The 18,609-nt window shown below is 37.6% G+C and overlaps 1 protein-coding gene across 1 annotated transcript; it reads right to left on the bottom strand.

The window, feature by feature from the left end:
* Positions 1-10,441: 10,441 nt before the first annotated feature.
* LOC141612785 (uncharacterized) lies at positions 10,442-15,087 on the bottom strand. The gene is made up of 6 exons (XM_074431536.1): positions 14,993-15,087; positions 14,824-14,894; positions 14,672-14,731; positions 14,090-14,453; positions 13,847-14,001; positions 10,442-13,743 (listed from the first exon to the last, which is right to left on the bottom strand). The coding sequence occupies exons 1-6, from the start codon at positions 15,085-15,087 to the stop codon at positions 10,442-10,444; spliced, it is 4,047 nt and encodes a 1,348-aa protein (XP_074287637.1).
* Between the last annotated feature and the right edge of the window lie 3,522 nt (positions 15,088-18,609).

Raw genomic sequence — 18,609 nt, 5'->3', positions numbered from 1 at the left:
TTTAGTTACTGTGGTATGCTGCCGTAAAGTTAAAATACGCATGGTTATATGTAACGCGATAGATTCGGTGTGCAATAGTTTTAGTTATGGGGAAGACATTTGATTTTGAGAAGTTCAACAAAGCTCAATTGTTTAGACAAGAACATTTTTTTTTCCCAACAATTATACATAGACTCGCTAACATTTTGGCGAGTTTATATCAAATATAATCAAGTGAAGCCACAATTATCTGAACTTGTAAAGCAAGTAGTTTCACGATGTATAGTCTTTGTGATAGGCTAGGAGCCTAAGAGAATATTTTAGACAAGAGTACTAAAGTATCTAAAAGGTACCTCTCCATCTTGGAAGGTGATTTCTGGAATTCTACGGGGCTCCCATGTTCTTTGCGTAATGCACATTGGTTATATCAATGACTCGTACTTTAATAGTGTATGGACCAGTTGTGCCTGAGAATTTCCTGATGTGCCTTCTTAAAGGTCTCATAATGTTCTGCAGTAGATCAGAAATGTAAGCAATAAAATAGGTATGATTGGTTTTGAAGCAAAGCTACATATACAGTACGAATATTGTATTCCTCATTAAGGTTTGCATATTGAACATTTTGTACAATTTAGAAGTATTTTAGATTCAATATATTTGTGGTATACTATATTATAGTCTGTTTGTGACTCACTGCTAACATTTTTTTTTTTTTTTTTTTTTTTTTTTTTTCAAAATAACGGTTAAACATGTGGATACCTTGGATAATTATGAGAAAAATGTGGATGGTTGTCCCTACAATCTGTACTTTGTTGTTTGTTTTTTGGTAACAGTGTTTTGATATCCTTACAATCTGTGTCAAAAGCAGTATTTCATGCACTCTCTAGATTGTGTGGATGGTGATATTTATTGACTACTAACTCTATTTTGCCTGAATTTAGGGGATTGTGTTTTGAAGTGAAGGTGTGCAGTTAGATTACAACTAACTGGTTAGATGTATGTGCAACTGCATGGTTTGCGCAGTAATAATACTATTACTTTTATGTTAGTTGACTGTGCTTCTGTTTGTGTTATTTATTTTACAGTTAATATTTTTTCTTTCTGCAGCCTGTTTTGAAGTCGCATGAATTTTGTTTGGTGGACAGGGAGATCAATTAACAGTAGAGTTGATGAATGATTTTTTAAAAATTAACCTTAGCATCTTTACGTTTAGACTTTAGTGCTAGAGCGATTCTTGTCTAGGTGAGGGGTTTTATATGACTTCCATATCTGATTGTCAGATTTTTAAGGATGAAATCATTGGACTTTGAGAGGATGAACTGTTCTTATAAAGCTAATCGCCTGAAAAGTAATACGTGTAATAATTAGGAAAAGTTGAGTGTTTGAGTTGGATGCAATACACGATTAATCCATACAACTAATCCGAACTTGATTCTTCGGTAGTTCTTTATACACAAAAGATCTGAGTTTTTTTGGTAGCATAAACCCAAAATAAGAGACCTAATTCCAAAAGCAAATCTCAGAATGCTTTTGGTTGGAACACAATGCTTTGTATGCAAAAGTGTTCCCAAAATGCTACGGGTGCCCTATAGCCTTTATTTAACCATTCTGTTTTACCAGAATAGGTTAGGAGGTGCACCTTTGGGGTGTTATAAGTAGGGATACATGCATAGATACTATTTACATTAAGCCATCAACATACAGCTACGGATAGATCGTACCTAGGGTTCTCGGGATGCGGTGAGCTGCTACCTATTTTTTTTTCTTCGTAGGTGATGCGAACCTTGCTTATTATTGATACGTTTTGGAGTGTTCTGCGTTGGGGTTTTGGTGTAGTTTGTTTTTTTTTTCACTTTTGGGTGTTTTTAACAACGGTGTTGTTGGCACGCCAATAATTTCAGATTGAATGGTAGCAGCTTGAGGTGCGGTGGTATCGAAGTTATAGCCACTGGTAGGGGAAATAGGCTTAGACTGGATGTCTTGAGGAACTGTGATGATTGATGCGAGAAGCTTTCGTCGATTGATAGTCGGAAGTCACCGCAACATCAACTAATGTGAGTTTTGTAGAGGATTGTTGGACTTCTTCAAAATGTAAGCGCTAGCTACCGGTATAGGTTGGATTGTACTAACTACGATTTGGTTCAGTTCTGTTTCGTGAACTTCTTGTTGTTCTCCTGGGGTTGTCTCTTCCAAACTGGAGTCGACCTCATTGTGTGGTGGTACAGATACAATTTTGCGAAGTGCCCCTTTGCAAAATATTGTTCCTTGATAGTGCTATCTTTGGGGACACTTCAATTACTAATGGTCCATTCCGCAATGATTTGCAAACCCTCATGAATGTTACGCTGTCGTCCTTAAAAATTGCCGGGAATAACACAGGAAAAAAAAAAATTAGCAATTCTTGTAAATTGAAGTAAATGTTGTAAGCGTACAATGAATACTCGTTCAAAGTTTGCTTTACCTATAATGTAACAAATAATCTTTGAAACCATTGTAAGGGTTAGGTAAACATAACATATGCGGAAAGAGTACTTGTTTGATTCTTAGGCATTTATTATCTTTAGTAATGATGGTTTAAACAATATGTGTTAACTTAGATGTGTAGACGTAAACTCATAATTATAACCACGGCAGTAGAGGTGTTATTGTGAATCACTTTGTATATCATAGTTTCATTGGTTTACGCCACTTTGTAGGTTGACCATTTTAGGAAGCGATATGGTTTGAACGTTGGTAAATGCTGTTTAGAATACTGGGTGTAGGTGGTATGGAAATGTAATAATATACCGTTTGTTTCATATGAAATATATCTGCAGCTGACATCTGGAACAGTGTTACTGTATCTGCTGTGAATGCTGTTATTTCTAGCCGTTCATTTCCGTCAGAAACTTCACAGTTAAAGGTAATCCTGCGTTAAAAGTTTAGACTTAGATATTAAGATGAATGATTTGTAAACATTTTTTTTGGGGGGGGGGGGGGGAGTACAGGTAGGGTGGAGAGGCTACCTTGGTTCGGACACAACTCCGTCTTTAGTGCATGTTTCACACTTGAACTTTTCCCCAGCTGCATAGTCGAACGTTTTCCACGGTTGGAAATGACCTAAGTATGCATTGACTTTTCAGAATCTGCTTTTGGCACAGTTACATTCAGCCTGTACCTTTCATCCTGCAAAGTTTGTTTTGCCTGTTTCCATGTATACATAAGTCATTGAATGAAAACTGGTGCATTTAAGTTTAGTCAGGTATTAACCGTCTGTTCAATTATAAACAAAAAAATTGCAACATGCATGGTACGGTGCTAATGCTTGCAAGTTTAATGTGGCGGGAACAAGTAGATTTATTTTAGTGTAGTCATAAGAGAGTTGCGTGTAGGTCATGTGTTTATACCTTTTTTTTGGTGAGCTCACTCAAGGTAATGACGGGAGTAGGTGTGTTCGGATCCCTGACTCGGAAAACTCTTGACTGTAAATCTTTGAGGAAGTCTTTGTTTAGGTTCCCCCTGCAGTAGTCAACTGAAATTAGTAAGGCTGTTGACGTTCAACAAAGTATGTAAGCCAAAGGCTGCAACTAATGTGGGGGATTTATACGTTAAGGGATCATACCATTCTACCTGTGCAGCTATTTTAGGACCTGAAGGGTTCGTATGAAATACTGTAGAAGTTGTGGTTGTCAATGAGAAGCCTGCATAATAATATTAGAAATCAGCAATACTCTTGTAAGACAACAAACTTTACTACCTTATTAAGCGGTCATACCCCTATAAGTAGTAACCCGCAACCCTGTGAAGCCTACGACAGGTAATGTATCGACCAAGGAAGCAAGCTTATCACATTCGTCTTCTGAAAGATCATTCAGTGACACTACGATTGGTTGATCGAGTCTTTGTTGCAAGCATGGTACAGTAAGATAGCTAGTAATTTAGGCATTCCGGTAACTTAATTTTTAAATTTCAAGGTTTACCCGTGATCAGTGATAACTATTTCTCTAACAGTGTTTTTGCGACCTTGTTTTGGGGGGACCTGGCGTGCAGCTGGTTCTACATATAGCAGTGTGCCAGCAACGTCTGTGATAATTATCGTTAATGTTAATATACAGGTAGTAATATGTAAACATGCACATGATTTATGCACATTAGAGATTTACCAAATATGTCATAGGGGGTAGCTGTTTTGGGTACTTGAGAAACGTTTTGGTATTCCGTAAGGAGGGTTTCAGGTGCAGTAATTAGCGGGCGGATTAGTGTTTGTTTCCCAAACCCCATTGTGTATGGCAACTCAGCAGGATCTCGCCTGTATTGGTCCTGCGTTGGCTTGATTGGGGCATTTGCAATTTCATAAACCCCATTGCACATGAGCGCCTCTTGGTGGGCTGCAACCTGATCCCCGAACAAAACGCCGCGCATTTTCTGCCCCTGCACAGGGAATTTCCAATCTTTTAAGCCTAATTTAAGGCGGCATATCCAGTAGGATAAATTACTTAATTGTTGATGCGTAGTACCAACTGTAGTTGTTATTGTAAAGCAAACGTCTGGTCTTTATTATTTGTTTCATGCAAACACAGCTACAGACTTGCAAACACAATTAAATTAATGTCTCGACAAAACGTTTAAGTAAGTTGGACCTAAGGCCTGTATGTAAACCACAAGATGTAGGAAAAACCCATTTAAGTTGTCTAAGCAACTTCTTGCACAAACAACAAATTAATAAACTATAATGAAAAACACAGAGTAACATGTTTATAAACACGACGTACAAAGTATATGCAATATGAATTCAAGATTATCTTGCCTTATCATCTTGCAGAACCACTGTCTGGTAAAGCACATCTCTGGCAGATTTCTGAGCCTTACCTTTTTGCAGAACTTTAACCTTAACCCGATAATTAATACTGTTACTATTGAGCTCGTCTAAATATACTCTGCCTTCAGACATGATGGATACCACTGCATAGAAAGTAACATCGTGGAAATGTAAGCAACGCGCGCAGCTAAATTAATTGCATAACGTTTGGCTATTTTGAAGTACATGATTGGTTATCTGGCTGGTTTATCTGCCATTATTGTTTTTTTTTTTAGAGTTTCTAAGCTTTATATTTTGTGTGTGTTTGCTGAATAATACAGACCTGACAAGCCATGAAAATTGGTCATACAACGGTGTAAATTAGACTTCGACTCAACTGCAATTGTTTCCCATCTGAGGTTAAATTACATACAAAATATACTACGGAAACTGTTGAATGTAATGCACTGGTTCAAAGGAGAACTCTATTGAGCACTATAATAGTTGTATAGCTACAGCTTATAAACAGAGCATCAAGGGAAGACTGAAAGTACCGTTAACATAATTTGATGTTACAGACACTTTAATTAAAAAATAAGCTTAGTGTTTGCCCCTAAATATTATTAATTCCATTGTTTTATGACAATCTATAACATAATAATTAGACGGTTAATTACTGGAATTTGTGCTTGATAATTCTCATTTATTACATAAGGCTAAAGTTTGTGCAAAAAAAAAAAAAAAAACAACAGCAGGTAAAAGGAAAGTACAAGAAGTTACCTTTCAACAAATAATATTTAGAATAGTTTGTGTTGGAAGGGAGGTGGTAATACTTCAGTCAATCTTCCTAGTTAGTGTTGTTTTAAAAGTGTTTTAGAGTTTCTTTGATGAGGGCCATTATTGAGAAGTGGAAAGGTGTAGTCTTTGATTGTATCTGCTTTTTAATGGGGGTATGTGTGGCTGTTTTCTGGTACGGAAAATTGAGACCTACAAATGCCCTATGGAGTGTTGGAGTGTATTAAGGAAGGGTTTGTTTGAGGGCAATTGTATACATGTGGTTGGTAAAGCTTTGGTATTTTTTTAATGATTTTTTTAGTTGTGAGAGTTTGATTTATCAGATATATTTATCTATTGGGTATAAATACTTTCAGCTAGTCTTTCTATAGACGGATATATCCGGCTATAGTTAAAGTTGGGTTAAATAGTTGGAAAGTAGTGACATTTTTGCCCCCCACTCTTTTACTTATTGTTTGTCCTATTAGGAATGTGATATTGTATTTGTCCCGTATTTAGTTATAATGAGATTTTATATAATACTTTAGTGTTTTGCGAATGGGTAGATCCATTTAAAGTTGTACTCACATTTACTATAATGAATTAAATATTATCAACAAACTTTTTATACTTAACTTATTAACATGTGCCTTAAGGGCACATATTAAAAATTCTGATATATTATTACTTTTTAAGTTACGAATTTTCTAACATGTATCCTTGTTAATAAGCCAATTAGGGAAGTTTTGTTGGAAATATATCATGACAATTTAGAGATACAACTCATATTTACCATAATTAGTGATATAATTTTGAAAATCTTTCCTTTTTTTTTTTTTTTTTTTTTTTTTTTTTTTTTTTTGGTTAAAATGTAAGTATATTAAAAAAGGAAAACCGGACAAAGTCATTTACAAAACGGATCGGTACAGGATCAAAGAGACCCATTAACCCGCCACCCGTACAAGACCAAGAACTCAGATCCCAGATAGACCATCCCTATCTGGGAAACAACAAATCAAAGACATTACATCTGCAAAACACAAACACCATCTCTATCCTTCCTCTACAGCTTCCTTCCATTTGAAAAAACCGAATCATTGTAGAAAACGATCATCATACCACTTTTGATCCTTTATTGTCAGAGGAAATTTTATCCGTGCCTGGATCCGGGACCTTATCTCCTTCACCACCCTTGTTGCTGTTATCTCCGGCCTCTCCAAAATTCCTTCAAGGCGAGCTTTGTTCCGCAGGTACCATATGTGATACATACCAGCCATAATCACCATCATCTGGATCCCCCTCCGCATCTTCGTCCCTCTTCTGCTCAACCCCAATTCAAGATATTCTCCGAGGTATGTTCAAATTTAATCTCTTGTTGATTTTCGCAAATACCATCTTGCTGATAGTACATCTCGAGAAAAGGTGTAATTGTGTTTCCTCATCTTGAGCACGAGAGGCAAAGAAACCGCCTCATCACAAATCCCCAATCTTTTAAGCTTCGCTTTTGTGTTTAGGGAATCATTAAGAATTAACCATGTGAAAATGATGTGTTTAGGAATTGACCAAGGATTCCATATCATTTTCGCCCATCTAGCTCTCGGATGCTGCCCTCTCAACCACATATAGCACCCCTTAGCAGTGTAAACACCACCTTCAAAACACCACTTCCCATTGGTATAAGCGTGACCAAATCATCTCGTGTTTTGCATATTTTCCTCCAAGCCCAGCTGGAGTCATTACTAGGAGTGTACTCATGCCAGTTCTTGTCCCTTATATAGATTTGATGGACCTTGAAAATCTTTCCTTACTGAACTTGTTTGTATATCCTTTTTTTTTTTTTTTGTGTGTGTGTTTTTTAAAATAAAGAATGAAAATTGTAAACTTAAAACTGCTAAATTACAATAGTTCGTATATAATCTAATGAACTTTGAAAATGTGACTGTTGTTAAAACAAAGAAAAGCAGAACCGTGTAATATGCAGTTTGGATTTCAGTCTATATGGTTGATCGGTAGGGCATTACATTCATGGATAATTTATCATAAGCGCGTGTGCAGTTCTTTTCCGAGCATTTTTTTATGTCACGACTTTACTAATTCTGTAGTCTCGAGCTAAATATCCTCCGTGTTGCGTAACAATATAATCAGGCTAAATTAACAGACTGCCAGACAAAGTTGTGCGTAAAATCTACATTCTAAATTACGCGTAAAAGAAACCTCTGTTGCGCAAGTATGAATCTAATATAATGTAAGTAGATTACGTTAATTCAAAACTCTAAAATTGAAATTATTGGACAATTGAAGTATATAGCTGAACCCAACTACAAATTGATGGACGACATGTATAGAAACGCAAACTGCAATTTTTAAAGGTAATCATAACAGCAGCATAATTTCATATTTTAAAGTTTGAGATTAATGCAGCTGTAGATGCAAATTTGGTCCCTATCAGCGAGTTCCCTTCCTTGTTTCCGCAATATGTAAGGGACCTTCCTACACATTGGTGTGCAGGTAAAGTACTTTGCATCCCTTTTTGTTGCCACCCATAGATACGGTCCGTGTCGTGGTTTGTACTCAGCAAAGAAATCTTGTCTGCTACGTCCTACTGCTTCAAATTTCTCTTGCAATTTGAATGCTAATCTGCATGATTCATCTCCACTTCCGAACTCAATGCGAACTATACCACTAAAATGTTCTGCCTTTGTGCAATTTGTAATGGTCAATCCTTCTATAGTATACCCATGGCTGTTGAGAATGCTTGGTAATGCTTCTAGATTTCTCGGTACATATCGTTCCCCTTCCATTTTTCCTGGGACATTAGCCATGATGCATGTGTATGGGTATACATATTGATCTCCCATTTCCTATATATTTTATATTTTGTTTCTGGTTGTTTTCGTGACCTTTATGCCTTCTGTTCGAGTTAATTCTGTATGTTATATATACTCTTAAGCATGAAATCCGAACAGTAAAATTTTCTGCCCAATTCATTGTACTTCTATTTTCAGATTGTATCTTTCCAAATTCCAGTCGTATTAGTTGTATCTGTTGGTTTGGTTGCCTGTTAGCATTTCCTATTAATTGATATTTTTTATATTTATACAATCCTATTTATTGGCTATTGAAAATTGTTTAATTCAGATACTGATTCATTTACAATCCTCTATTTCCGTGTTGCCTTATATATATTTTGTTATTCTGTTTTCATTTTTGTGGCTCGTTTTTTAGCAATTGTTCTTATTATTTAAGTCGACCATTCTTTCTCAAATATCCGTTAGTATAAGTCCTATTTTTGTTGTAATTTGTTAAACTTTGTTGAAATGGTAAACCAGGACTGAAAGATCTTTTTATGACTGACATAGGATTTATTAAGTCCGTCTTTGTCATTTAAAATAATATTACGAATCGCTGATAATATAACGTGTCAATTATAAACTTATAGCTGCAGAAAAGCATATCATGGTGATAGTCGTCCACATGAACATAACATATTACCAAAGTGATTAGAAAAGAACAAGTACTAAGGACAATAATTACAAGAAAGCATAAGCGGCGAGTAAAAAGATCGTAAAAGGTGCAAGATGTGACTATCGATGTCGGACAAATTTAACAAACAAGTGTGTTAGCTTGATCAAACCGTCTATACTTGACTTGACGGCTATGCAAAATAAATGATAGAGTCCTTAAAAATGAAACACAGAGTTACATAGCATAATTAGTAATATGTGAAATTGTTATTGATGATAAGCCATCAACCGTTCAGTGAAAAATAAGTATTTGTGTTTTCGTAAACAATGGAATAGTGTTACATTTTTTTTAAAACCATATATGGCAAATAAGCCAATAATGAGTATGTATATATGTTAAGTGTAGTCATAGTCTCAAGTATACCCCTATAAAAGTATAGTACTATAAGAGTAGTTTTCAGAGTATGAATTTTAGGATTGTCTGAGATATTTTAATTAAAGTTTTGAGTAAGTACCAAGTTGGTAGGCAACTTTAAAGGTTAGGGAAAAGCCATATGTAAATTGTTTTCATGGCCTTACTATGTTCGTTGTTTATAGACCACATTTGTTAAAAGTAAACCACAAGTTAAAGTAGTAAGCAAGTATAAATTATTTGTGAAAATTAAAAGGCTTATAAAGATCGTGTCGGTAGGGACCTTGTAAATTTTAGGGATATTTTGTTATGGAAAATGTTATTTGACTACACATATAGACGGATAGTGTTTGTCTATAGCTAACTGTACATATATACGTACGATTGCGCATTGCTCTGTTCATGTTTTGTCTATTTAGGATTAAATTACACTTGAATGAGGGTCCATTATAACCACTTGTTTGGGATTGGATAATTAAAAGGTACTTGCCAAAAAAGAATCACCATCAATGTTAGATCTCATATTTAATTTACATATAGCGGTAATACTTGTTCACATAAACCTTCTAGGAGAGCAGATTCTATTGTGGATGGTGTCGTAGTGACAAATTTTGAGCACATACAGCATTGGGTGCATCACAGTTATTTACAAGAATTTTCAGGATTCGCAAACAACTGATACCATTTGTGTGGCAAAATATAGTAGGTGGCACAAATGGCAGTTGTTTTGGCTTTTCATGACAAAAGAACGCTGTCTCGTTCAGAGTTCAGGTAACACATTCATTACATGTTAGTACCACATGTAGTAAGCAATAGATAGTGTGTTTGCAAATCTTTGAATTCCAAATGAACAGCTTCAGTGTAGATTGTAGAGACAACCTGTTGGAAAATACAAGAAAAAACTGTAAATCCCTGCCGCACATAAATGTATATTGTTAATGTGTTCATAGACGTAATAGTCAGGTAGCAGAGTTTTCAGCTGTAGTTTACCTTTAAGTAGTTGTTTCTGAAAGTATTCCAGCAAGGAATAAAGCTTCATATGACACGACATTCCTGACAAAGGATGCGGGTGCTGTTTTCAGTCCGGTGCTTTGCAATCATCGTAACTTGTGCCGCCTTCCGTGCCCTTGATAACGCCACATATAGCTGACCATGAGAAAAACACGGGCGTGGTAGGTACACAGCCACTTGACTTAAAGTTTGGCCCTGACACTTGTTAACAGTCATCGCAAAACTCAGCTTTAATGGGAATTGGTTCCTTTGGAATTGAAAAGGATAATTTGTTGAAGGTGCTGGGCGTAGCTTGATTCGCGGTATCAGTACACAGTCCCCTTTGTGTTGGCCAGTCATGATAACACATTCAATGGTGTTTGGCAAAAAACGCTTGCATATCAGGCGTGTGCCATTACATAAGCCAAATGATGGTTGGAGGTTCCGTATAAGAATAACAGGGCAATTTACTTTAAGAACAAGTTTGTGAGGACTCATTCCACCAGGATTCAATTTGTTGATGAACTCCGAAGGGTAAACTGCACATGTATCATCTAACATTGAATCGTAACTTGTGTAAGTTACTGCCTGGCCTGGGAATTGTTCAATTAGAGCATCATTAATAGCATCTACATCATCATTCAAAGGCGTTAGAATAGCTCGATTTGTAAAAAGGTTGGTGTCAAATGTACCCTGTGTTAATTCTGGAAATGTAAGGGCTGCCAATTCCCCAATTGGATTCGTGTTTGCACAGTCCAGAACTCTGACAATCCCAGCTGGTAGTTCTATGCTCTCATATTCTTTTGTCTGCAACTCGCCGTTACCCAGTGCTAGTAGGAATTGTGCAAATTCAGGATCATCTTTAGCGCGGAGATTTTCAGTAAGGCTAAACTTAATTAGCTTAGGCCAGAGGTGTGAGCTGAACAAACTGGCTTCCACTATTTCCCGCTGTGACTTCCGAGGTAGAATTGGAAGTGTTTGCCGAAAATCCCCTCCGAACACAACAACTTTTCCCCCAAAAATTAGGTTGGAATCACATAAGTCTCGAAGTAGATGGTCGAAAGACTCAATATTTTGCCGCTTAGACATTGACGCCTCATCCCAGATGATCAAGCTTGCTGCTCGGATCAACGCAGCTAGACTACTCTGTTTAGGAACGTCACATGCCAAAGATATGTCACATTCCAAAGGTATTTTGAACTGTGAATGGGTTGTTCGCCCGCCTGGTATGTTAGCTGCGGCTATACCTGAAGATGCTGTTGGCAGCACAATTTCTCCCATCATGCGTACTTCAGCGTACAACGCTTTGTATAAGAAGGTTTTCCCAGTGCCACCAGGCCCGTCAACAAAAAAAGCACCTGGTTTAGATGTGCGTATATGTTCCATGATGGTGGAGAAGGCTTCCTTTTGTGCAGTATTTAACAGCTCTTTACACAGAGTACAGTCTTCAGGTATTGCTGCGTCCAAAGCGTCGACTATATCTCTGTTGCGCCTTACATCATCATCAGTGCAAGTATCTAGGTGGTCCAGTCCGAATTCCTTCAGAGTCTTGCCCATAGCTTCCAAGTACCTTTCGACCGCACGAGCTGTTAGTTGACTAACTTTCAGTGGGTCGTCCGGAAATTGAAAGCAAAAATCTTCTGACAATGATTCATAGTGTGTGCTCCATAACAAGGATGGGTCCTTTGGTTGTGCAAAAATTAGTAGCGTTGAGAACAGGCGACGAATTGCAGTAGGCATCTGCATTGCACACGCTTCTGCCATACAAAGTTCAGCAGCATCCTCTTCTTCAAGCAGCCTGTGGCGCAAAGCCGCCTCTTGGAACGTAGCACAGACGTAACTGTCTACTGTCTTCAAGTACTCAAATGATGTAGGACCTCGGATGTGTAGTAGCAAAAGCCTTAAAAAAAATCTCTCACCTTCGGCCGGCGCTACAAAAACAAGTCTTCCAATTGCTATCACTTTGTTTTTTCTCTTTTCCCAGGTTCTAGTCCCAGTATCCCAACGGTAGTGCTCCGTAAATTCCCCGTACAACAGTTTGGGACATCCTTTGGTTGCACTTTTCTTGAAAAACTCAGTTAGAGGTGTACGGCTTTTTTTCTCATCAGCAATCACATCAGCCAAGTTGTCGGTTGGCCTCAGACATATTGTCTGTTTGTTGGGTAGGTGCACTTGCAGAGGCATTACCGGGGGATACGTTTCAAATAGATCAAATCCAAATATTCGCCATGCTGCTTCGCATGGCGATACCCATCGGCCTGTTTGAAACTGAGTAATTTCATCTACTGGCTTTGGTTCCTCTCCTTCCGCTACACTAAAAGAGACTCTGTCGTGGCCTTTGTATATATACTTATATAAGTACTTTACTGCATGCATTGTTGAACAGACTTCAACATTAAGATGACAGTCAAATAGTGCTAATAAGTACGGGTTATAAGGGATAACCCATCTGTTGTCCAGAGCTTGTCTCCGTATAACCACAGTTTCACCTGTGTTGCGTCTCCTATAATCTGGATATCCAGAACCATTAACTGTGGTGTCAGGCGTGTAGGACTTTGGGAACTTGAATTTGCAACGCCCGAAAGTGTTTGGATGTTTCATACATGAACATTCAGGGTTAAGTTCGCCACAGGGACCATGCATCATATGCTTTAGTACAGACGCACGAAGGGAGGGATTAGCCATAGATGGTATCTCAGCACAGACAAACTTGTCAAAATCTGCCGGGCATTTCAGCCTATAACCATCTTTTAAAATGATCAGAAAGTGCACATGGGGCAGCCCTCTCTTTTGAAATTCCACCACATAGACGTACGCGGCCACCTCTCCAAAGATTTGCTTATCCACAATTTGTTTCTTCAGCGCCAGAAGCTTAGCACGGAATACTCTTGCTACTAAGTCTGGTCTATTCTGAGCCTCTTCACCTGGGGCAAGGTGATTCTTAATTTCAGGCCAGTTCGCATTGCACGTCATGGTGACAAACAGATCAGGTTTCCCAAACCTATGCACAAGAGCCATTGAATTTAAATATCTTTTTTTCATATCCCGAGGGCCCCCTAAAAAGGTTGGTGGCAAGATTACCCGTTTGCCAATGTTTGCTGCACGATTCTCGCCAGTTCCCACAGTATCAATTATCCCTTGGTATAATTCAGCCCTTATAGTTTCCTGATTGTTCCGAAAATAATCTAGCCTAGTATTTTCTATTTTAACATACATGTCCACCACGTACTGTTGGAAGGAACGGCCTGTCCTAAGCAGCATGTTTCCTGGACGGTTTTGCAACTTGTAGCAGTAATATCGGCGGCATGAAATGACCTTGTCCTTTGGACCATAAGCCTGGTTTAAACCTGTTATATGGACAAACAAAGAGTTATTTTAGATGCCACTTGTAATAACACTATCTGAGTTATAATATAAAATTAAATAAGATATGTTTGTAAGTTGACATACGGTTAGATTCATCTTCCAACAAATCAGCAACGGTTAGGTTAAGTTCAGATGGTATTATGTTATGAGCACCAACTCCTCCTTGGGTCACATTTGTGGGGTTATTTTTGAAGGCCTTGCACCCATCCACATTCCCCATAAGGGAAAAGTAATGGGTACTGCAAAGGATCATAGCAGCCATAGTAGTGCATTATTCGATGAGTTTGATTATCCTTTGCAGTTACAGTTATGTGTGGGGTGCTAGACTCGCTAGACGAAGAACTATCCGTCCAAATAACAGCTACCTCATCAGACGTGGGTGCATTATACACCCGTTGGTCTAGGACAGTATTTCTATGGATTCTAATTTGGGTATTGTCATCAATGGGTAATTCTCTAAGGGCTCGGAAAAAGCGTGCATAAGGATTGTTCTGGGTAATTTGTATAAGCGTGTTTACAATATCTCCCCTTACCTCAGGGAAGCATCCGGTACGATTCAACGCTTCATGCTGCCCATCATAGAAGTATAGTTGTAGATACTTTGGTTTTCCATTATTGGGCAGCAGTGTGGGTATGTTATGATAAATTTGGCCATGAAGTTGAAAGACGTAAATACCTTTCTGAGTGGATGCTACATAATCACCGACAAATGAAATTTGAATGCAAAGAGGTTGTTGTACATTCTGGAGTACTTCCGGAAATGAACCGCATCCTCATCCGGGGAGGTGTATAATCGCACTAATGCAGGCGGGTATGCATTTGTAGGCAAGTGTATAGCTCCATCAGCACAGCAGAACATTGGCGATTCATATGCAATCTTTACTGCGTTGCATTTTATGCAAATAATACCTTGTGGGAGTTTCAACTTGTCTGTAGGTAATGGGTTAAGCACGTGGGCTGCAGGTAACCCTGCATAATAAGAGGTTCTAAATGAGTTAATAGAGTCGTTGCTTATAACAATTTGGAAGTAAAATACATGCCATAATGATAATGTAATTTACTTGCTTGACGATTAATCTGGGTCCTCTTTTGTCGTTTAGGACGCGGTTGCGGAGGTGTTTCAGGTACATTACTGCAAGCAACAGGAATTGGGTTAATACCTTACTTTGTTATAACCCCCCCCCCCCCCCCCCCGCCCCCTCCCCCGAAATTGTAGATTGCAAACAATACCTGATTCCAGAGTGGTCGGTGTTTAGAAATGTTGTTCTAGATCTGGTTCGTCGCATAACTGGCATAGATGAAAGGGTGTACGTAGGCCAATACATTTTGGGGTTGTGACTTGTTGACAAGCTACATCCCTGTGGCTGTAAAATTACAAGTTAGTATCTGTATACACACAAATTCTAGGGACTTGACAGGTTGATTGAAACAATTTTTTCAAGAAATGCTTGCAACTATAAGTTAGGGATTAACGGTTATGTGTGTTGGTTTATTTGATAGGAACAAGATTCTATGCGATTAGCTTCACATTGATTATTTGAAGGACTAAATGTCAAATGTTAGAAACCTAACTAAGGAAAACATGTTTACTGAGTACCGCATGGCAGACGGACGCAACTATGGTGTCTGTATCGGCCCTAAGGTCATTTAGCCGAAATTCCTTAAAGAAACCACAGTTTACGATTTAACATTTTATGCCTTGGGATTATAAAAGCGCCACTACTTTGGAAGAGGTAGCTTCCCGATCAATTAATATTAACACTGGCTATTTCAAGCATTATACGTCCTATAATACGTTTCCCTTTACATACGCTGTTGCAGCTCACATGTTGGATTTAGTCCGTCTTCTACTTTCTTTTATGTTTGTGTTATTCCCATTATTAGCTATTGGTGCCCTTTTTTTTTGTAAATTTATTCCGTAAGAAGTAATTCCTGAAGTTGTCCTGTGTGTTATAGGAAAACAATCTGCGATCAAACAGCTGGTAGTTAGTGCGACTTTGTAAATTTCAGTTGTAAGAATGAGCCGGACAATTCAGCTGTTTTTTTTTTGGTGTTTTTTTTTTTTGGTTTTTTGTTTTTTTTTTAAAAAAAAACACAAAAATAAACAGAGAAAAACATAATATTACAACTGAGTAGTAGTGGTTCTTCATAGAGTTCAGACTAAAGACATTAAAATAGTACCGAAACATAGGTTCAGCTAATATACATATACATTATTACAGCGCCAAAATGTTACAAGTTAATCCTTAATTATCAGGGTTCCGAAAATATGGTATTAGTGCTTTTGTGAACTTCCCACACAAAATGTCTGTTGCTAAGACAGTTCCGAACCACCCTTTTATCTTTATAAGCGAGGATTTTAACAGTTCATGCACTTATGCCTTCTTGAAACGGTCAAACATCGCTTCCACATCTTTGGAAACCCTAAAATAGCGGGGGGGCTTTGCTCGTGCAGGGCGCACGTGTGACTTATGCGTGCAAGTTTCACACAATTTAATTTTTTTAGGTGGAGGAGGGGGGCCATTAGGCCGAGGGATCTGAAAAGCAGAAGCACGTGGTGTGGTCGCACCTTCCTCAAGAAGTAAACATGATGGGTCAAACTCCTCTTCTATGCCTGTGAGGCGTGCTTTAATAGCCAAGTAGGTTTCTCGCTCTAGTGCTGAGTTGAGGGCGACACGATTGGTGTCAGGAGTATCATAGTTTGCATCTATGATCTCAAGGTTTAGTATTGGCGTGACATATTCAATAACCTTCTTGGCTACGTCATTTTTTGCGCACTCAGGAAAGTTGAAGCAACCACTCACCATGTCTTTCTTACCAGCAACCAACCCTGGGAGGGACACATAATAAATGCGGTATACCTTTCTTTCCCATGCCCGAGGGTATCAAGTGTTGTACGATGTTGAACTGGGAACTTTTGGTTTAGAAGCCTCAATAAGGATACACAATCTAGAGTTACAATTTTGGGAGTTCCGGATATAGCGGTGGGGTTCTTCATTTAGTGGGGTGTTTCTATGGCCTTTCATAAGCTCTTCTAACTCTATTTTTTTCAATCTATACAGCCGCCCAACTTTGTGCATCACTTCTCTCTTTGTGTGGGTGAAATCCTTAACTGTCACATTGTATTTGGTCATGATATCGCGTACGACTGCATAAAGCATGCTCACACGATTCTTCGGGTGTTAAGGCTGGACCACCAACGTATATTAAGGCTCTTTGTTTCACCTTTCGGGCATAACGAAAGGTACACACTATTCTTTGGTCCCATTAACATAACGATATTGGGGCTCGAGAAACGTAGACATTACGCTATTTGCTCAATCAAGGGTTGGAAAGGAATAACAACTTGTGTAGGTGCAGGACCTATTACCTGTAATTTCAGTATATTTCTGGTTAGTAAGCCTCGGTACTGGTGGCAGATTAATCATTGTTCGAAGTACTCGTTGGGAGGAGGACTGTGTGGTGTGGTGTTTGAAGTTACTTTCCAAATGAATGCGTTAGTGGACTTCAGTTGAACCCAAAAGTGTGACTATACGTAGATTTAAAAGTAAATCAACAATACCAAACGCTAAAACCTTAGATTTAGGATTCACTTACATATTTTTAGAATAGTTTATTTATGAAGAAGTTATTTTACATTACCAAACATCGATTTACTTTTCAGTATATTTCAGTGTAGATTACACATTATCAAAATCATTAATATTTCTAAATCACATACACATATAAAATCATAGGACATAACAGAATAGTATCAGATATGGGAACAAAACTTTGTATTCCATCAAACTTTTTTTTTTTTTTGCTAGAGGTTTCCCATATAAAAGCACATCATATTGTATTTACCTAAGACATCTTATCTTTTTTTTTCTTATCATCTAGTATGCACCATAAATAGAAATACAAAGACAGAAACATGCACATATTGAGATAACAAGGCATAAAAAGTGCACGTTATGAGTGAAACAGGCAAGCAGATGGACATCATGATATAACCACAATGGCCTACAGAGCCGCTAAATGCAACATTTTAAGTTAGCGTATGGAGAGGATGTGCAGAATTTATATTTCATATAAACACATGCAATGCAAATGTATTAACATGAACAGAAGTGACCTTTGGTAAGGCTGAAGAAGACGGCAGAGTGTGTTCTTCTGCATCACTTATGGTACCTTCTATTGGGTCAGTTAGACTCATTGTGTTCCCTTGGTATTTAGTCACTGAGGTTTTAGTAATTTAGCAAGTATACACATATATATATATATATATATATTTATATAAAAGCACATTGGTTGTTGTAAGTAAATATTATAATATATTATTAAAACAAGTACAATTACTACTCCTAAATTAAACGCAAAACTATAATTATCCTAGACAGATAAGTCGCGTTTGGTAGGTACTTTTTAAAAACAGTTTAGTTCGTCTCTAATTAAAACATCTAGTTAGTAGCACAAAAGTTTCCGGTTATACCTGTTGTACCTTCTAATTCCCCTTTTTTTTAGTGCCTGATTGTGTGGGTTTGCGTGTTTTTTTTTTTTTTTTTTTGGTCCTTTTTTGTTGTTGTTTTTGTTTTTTGAATCTATTTCTTTTTTTTTGTTGGTTTTTTTTTTTTTTTTTTTTTTTTATTTAGAACTCGTATTCGTAGTGTGGCACTATTAGTCGTATTTCCGAAATGCAACTTTAATTTTAGATTGTTAAGCATTTTTTTTTTTGCAATTAAGTGTACCAATTAATTTTAGGGCTACGGTAGTGCCCGCTTGGATGCCCATGTTCCTCCGTTTTGCTGTTATTTATTTATCGTGAAATGCCAAAAATAGTGTCACGTAAATCAATTAATTCACCA

This window comes from Silene latifolia, chromosome 11 (assembly GCF_048544455.1).
Source record: "Silene latifolia isolate original U9 population chromosome 11, ASM4854445v1, whole genome shotgun sequence".
Classification (NCBI taxonomy): Eukaryota; Viridiplantae; Streptophyta; class Magnoliopsida; order Caryophyllales; family Caryophyllaceae; genus Silene; species Silene latifolia.
The sequence above is the reverse complement of the archived record's forward strand: the minus strand, read 5'-3'. Positions and strand labels throughout refer to the sequence as shown.

Excerpts from the sequence above, each read along its gene's own strand:
- LOC141612785 (XM_074431536.1), bottom strand. The coding sequence starts at position 15,087 with ATGTATTGGCCTACGTACACCCTTTCATCTATGCCAGTTATGCGACGA. Across the intron at positions 14,002-14,089 it reads GATAGTTCTTCGTCTAGCGA|TACCCATTACTTTTCCCTTA; the intron begins GTCTAGCACCCC and ends GATCCTTTGCAG. Across the intron at positions 13,744-13,846 it reads GTTGGAAGATGAATCTAACC|GTTTAAACCAGGCTTATGGT; the intron begins GTATGTCAACTT and ends TCCATATAACAG.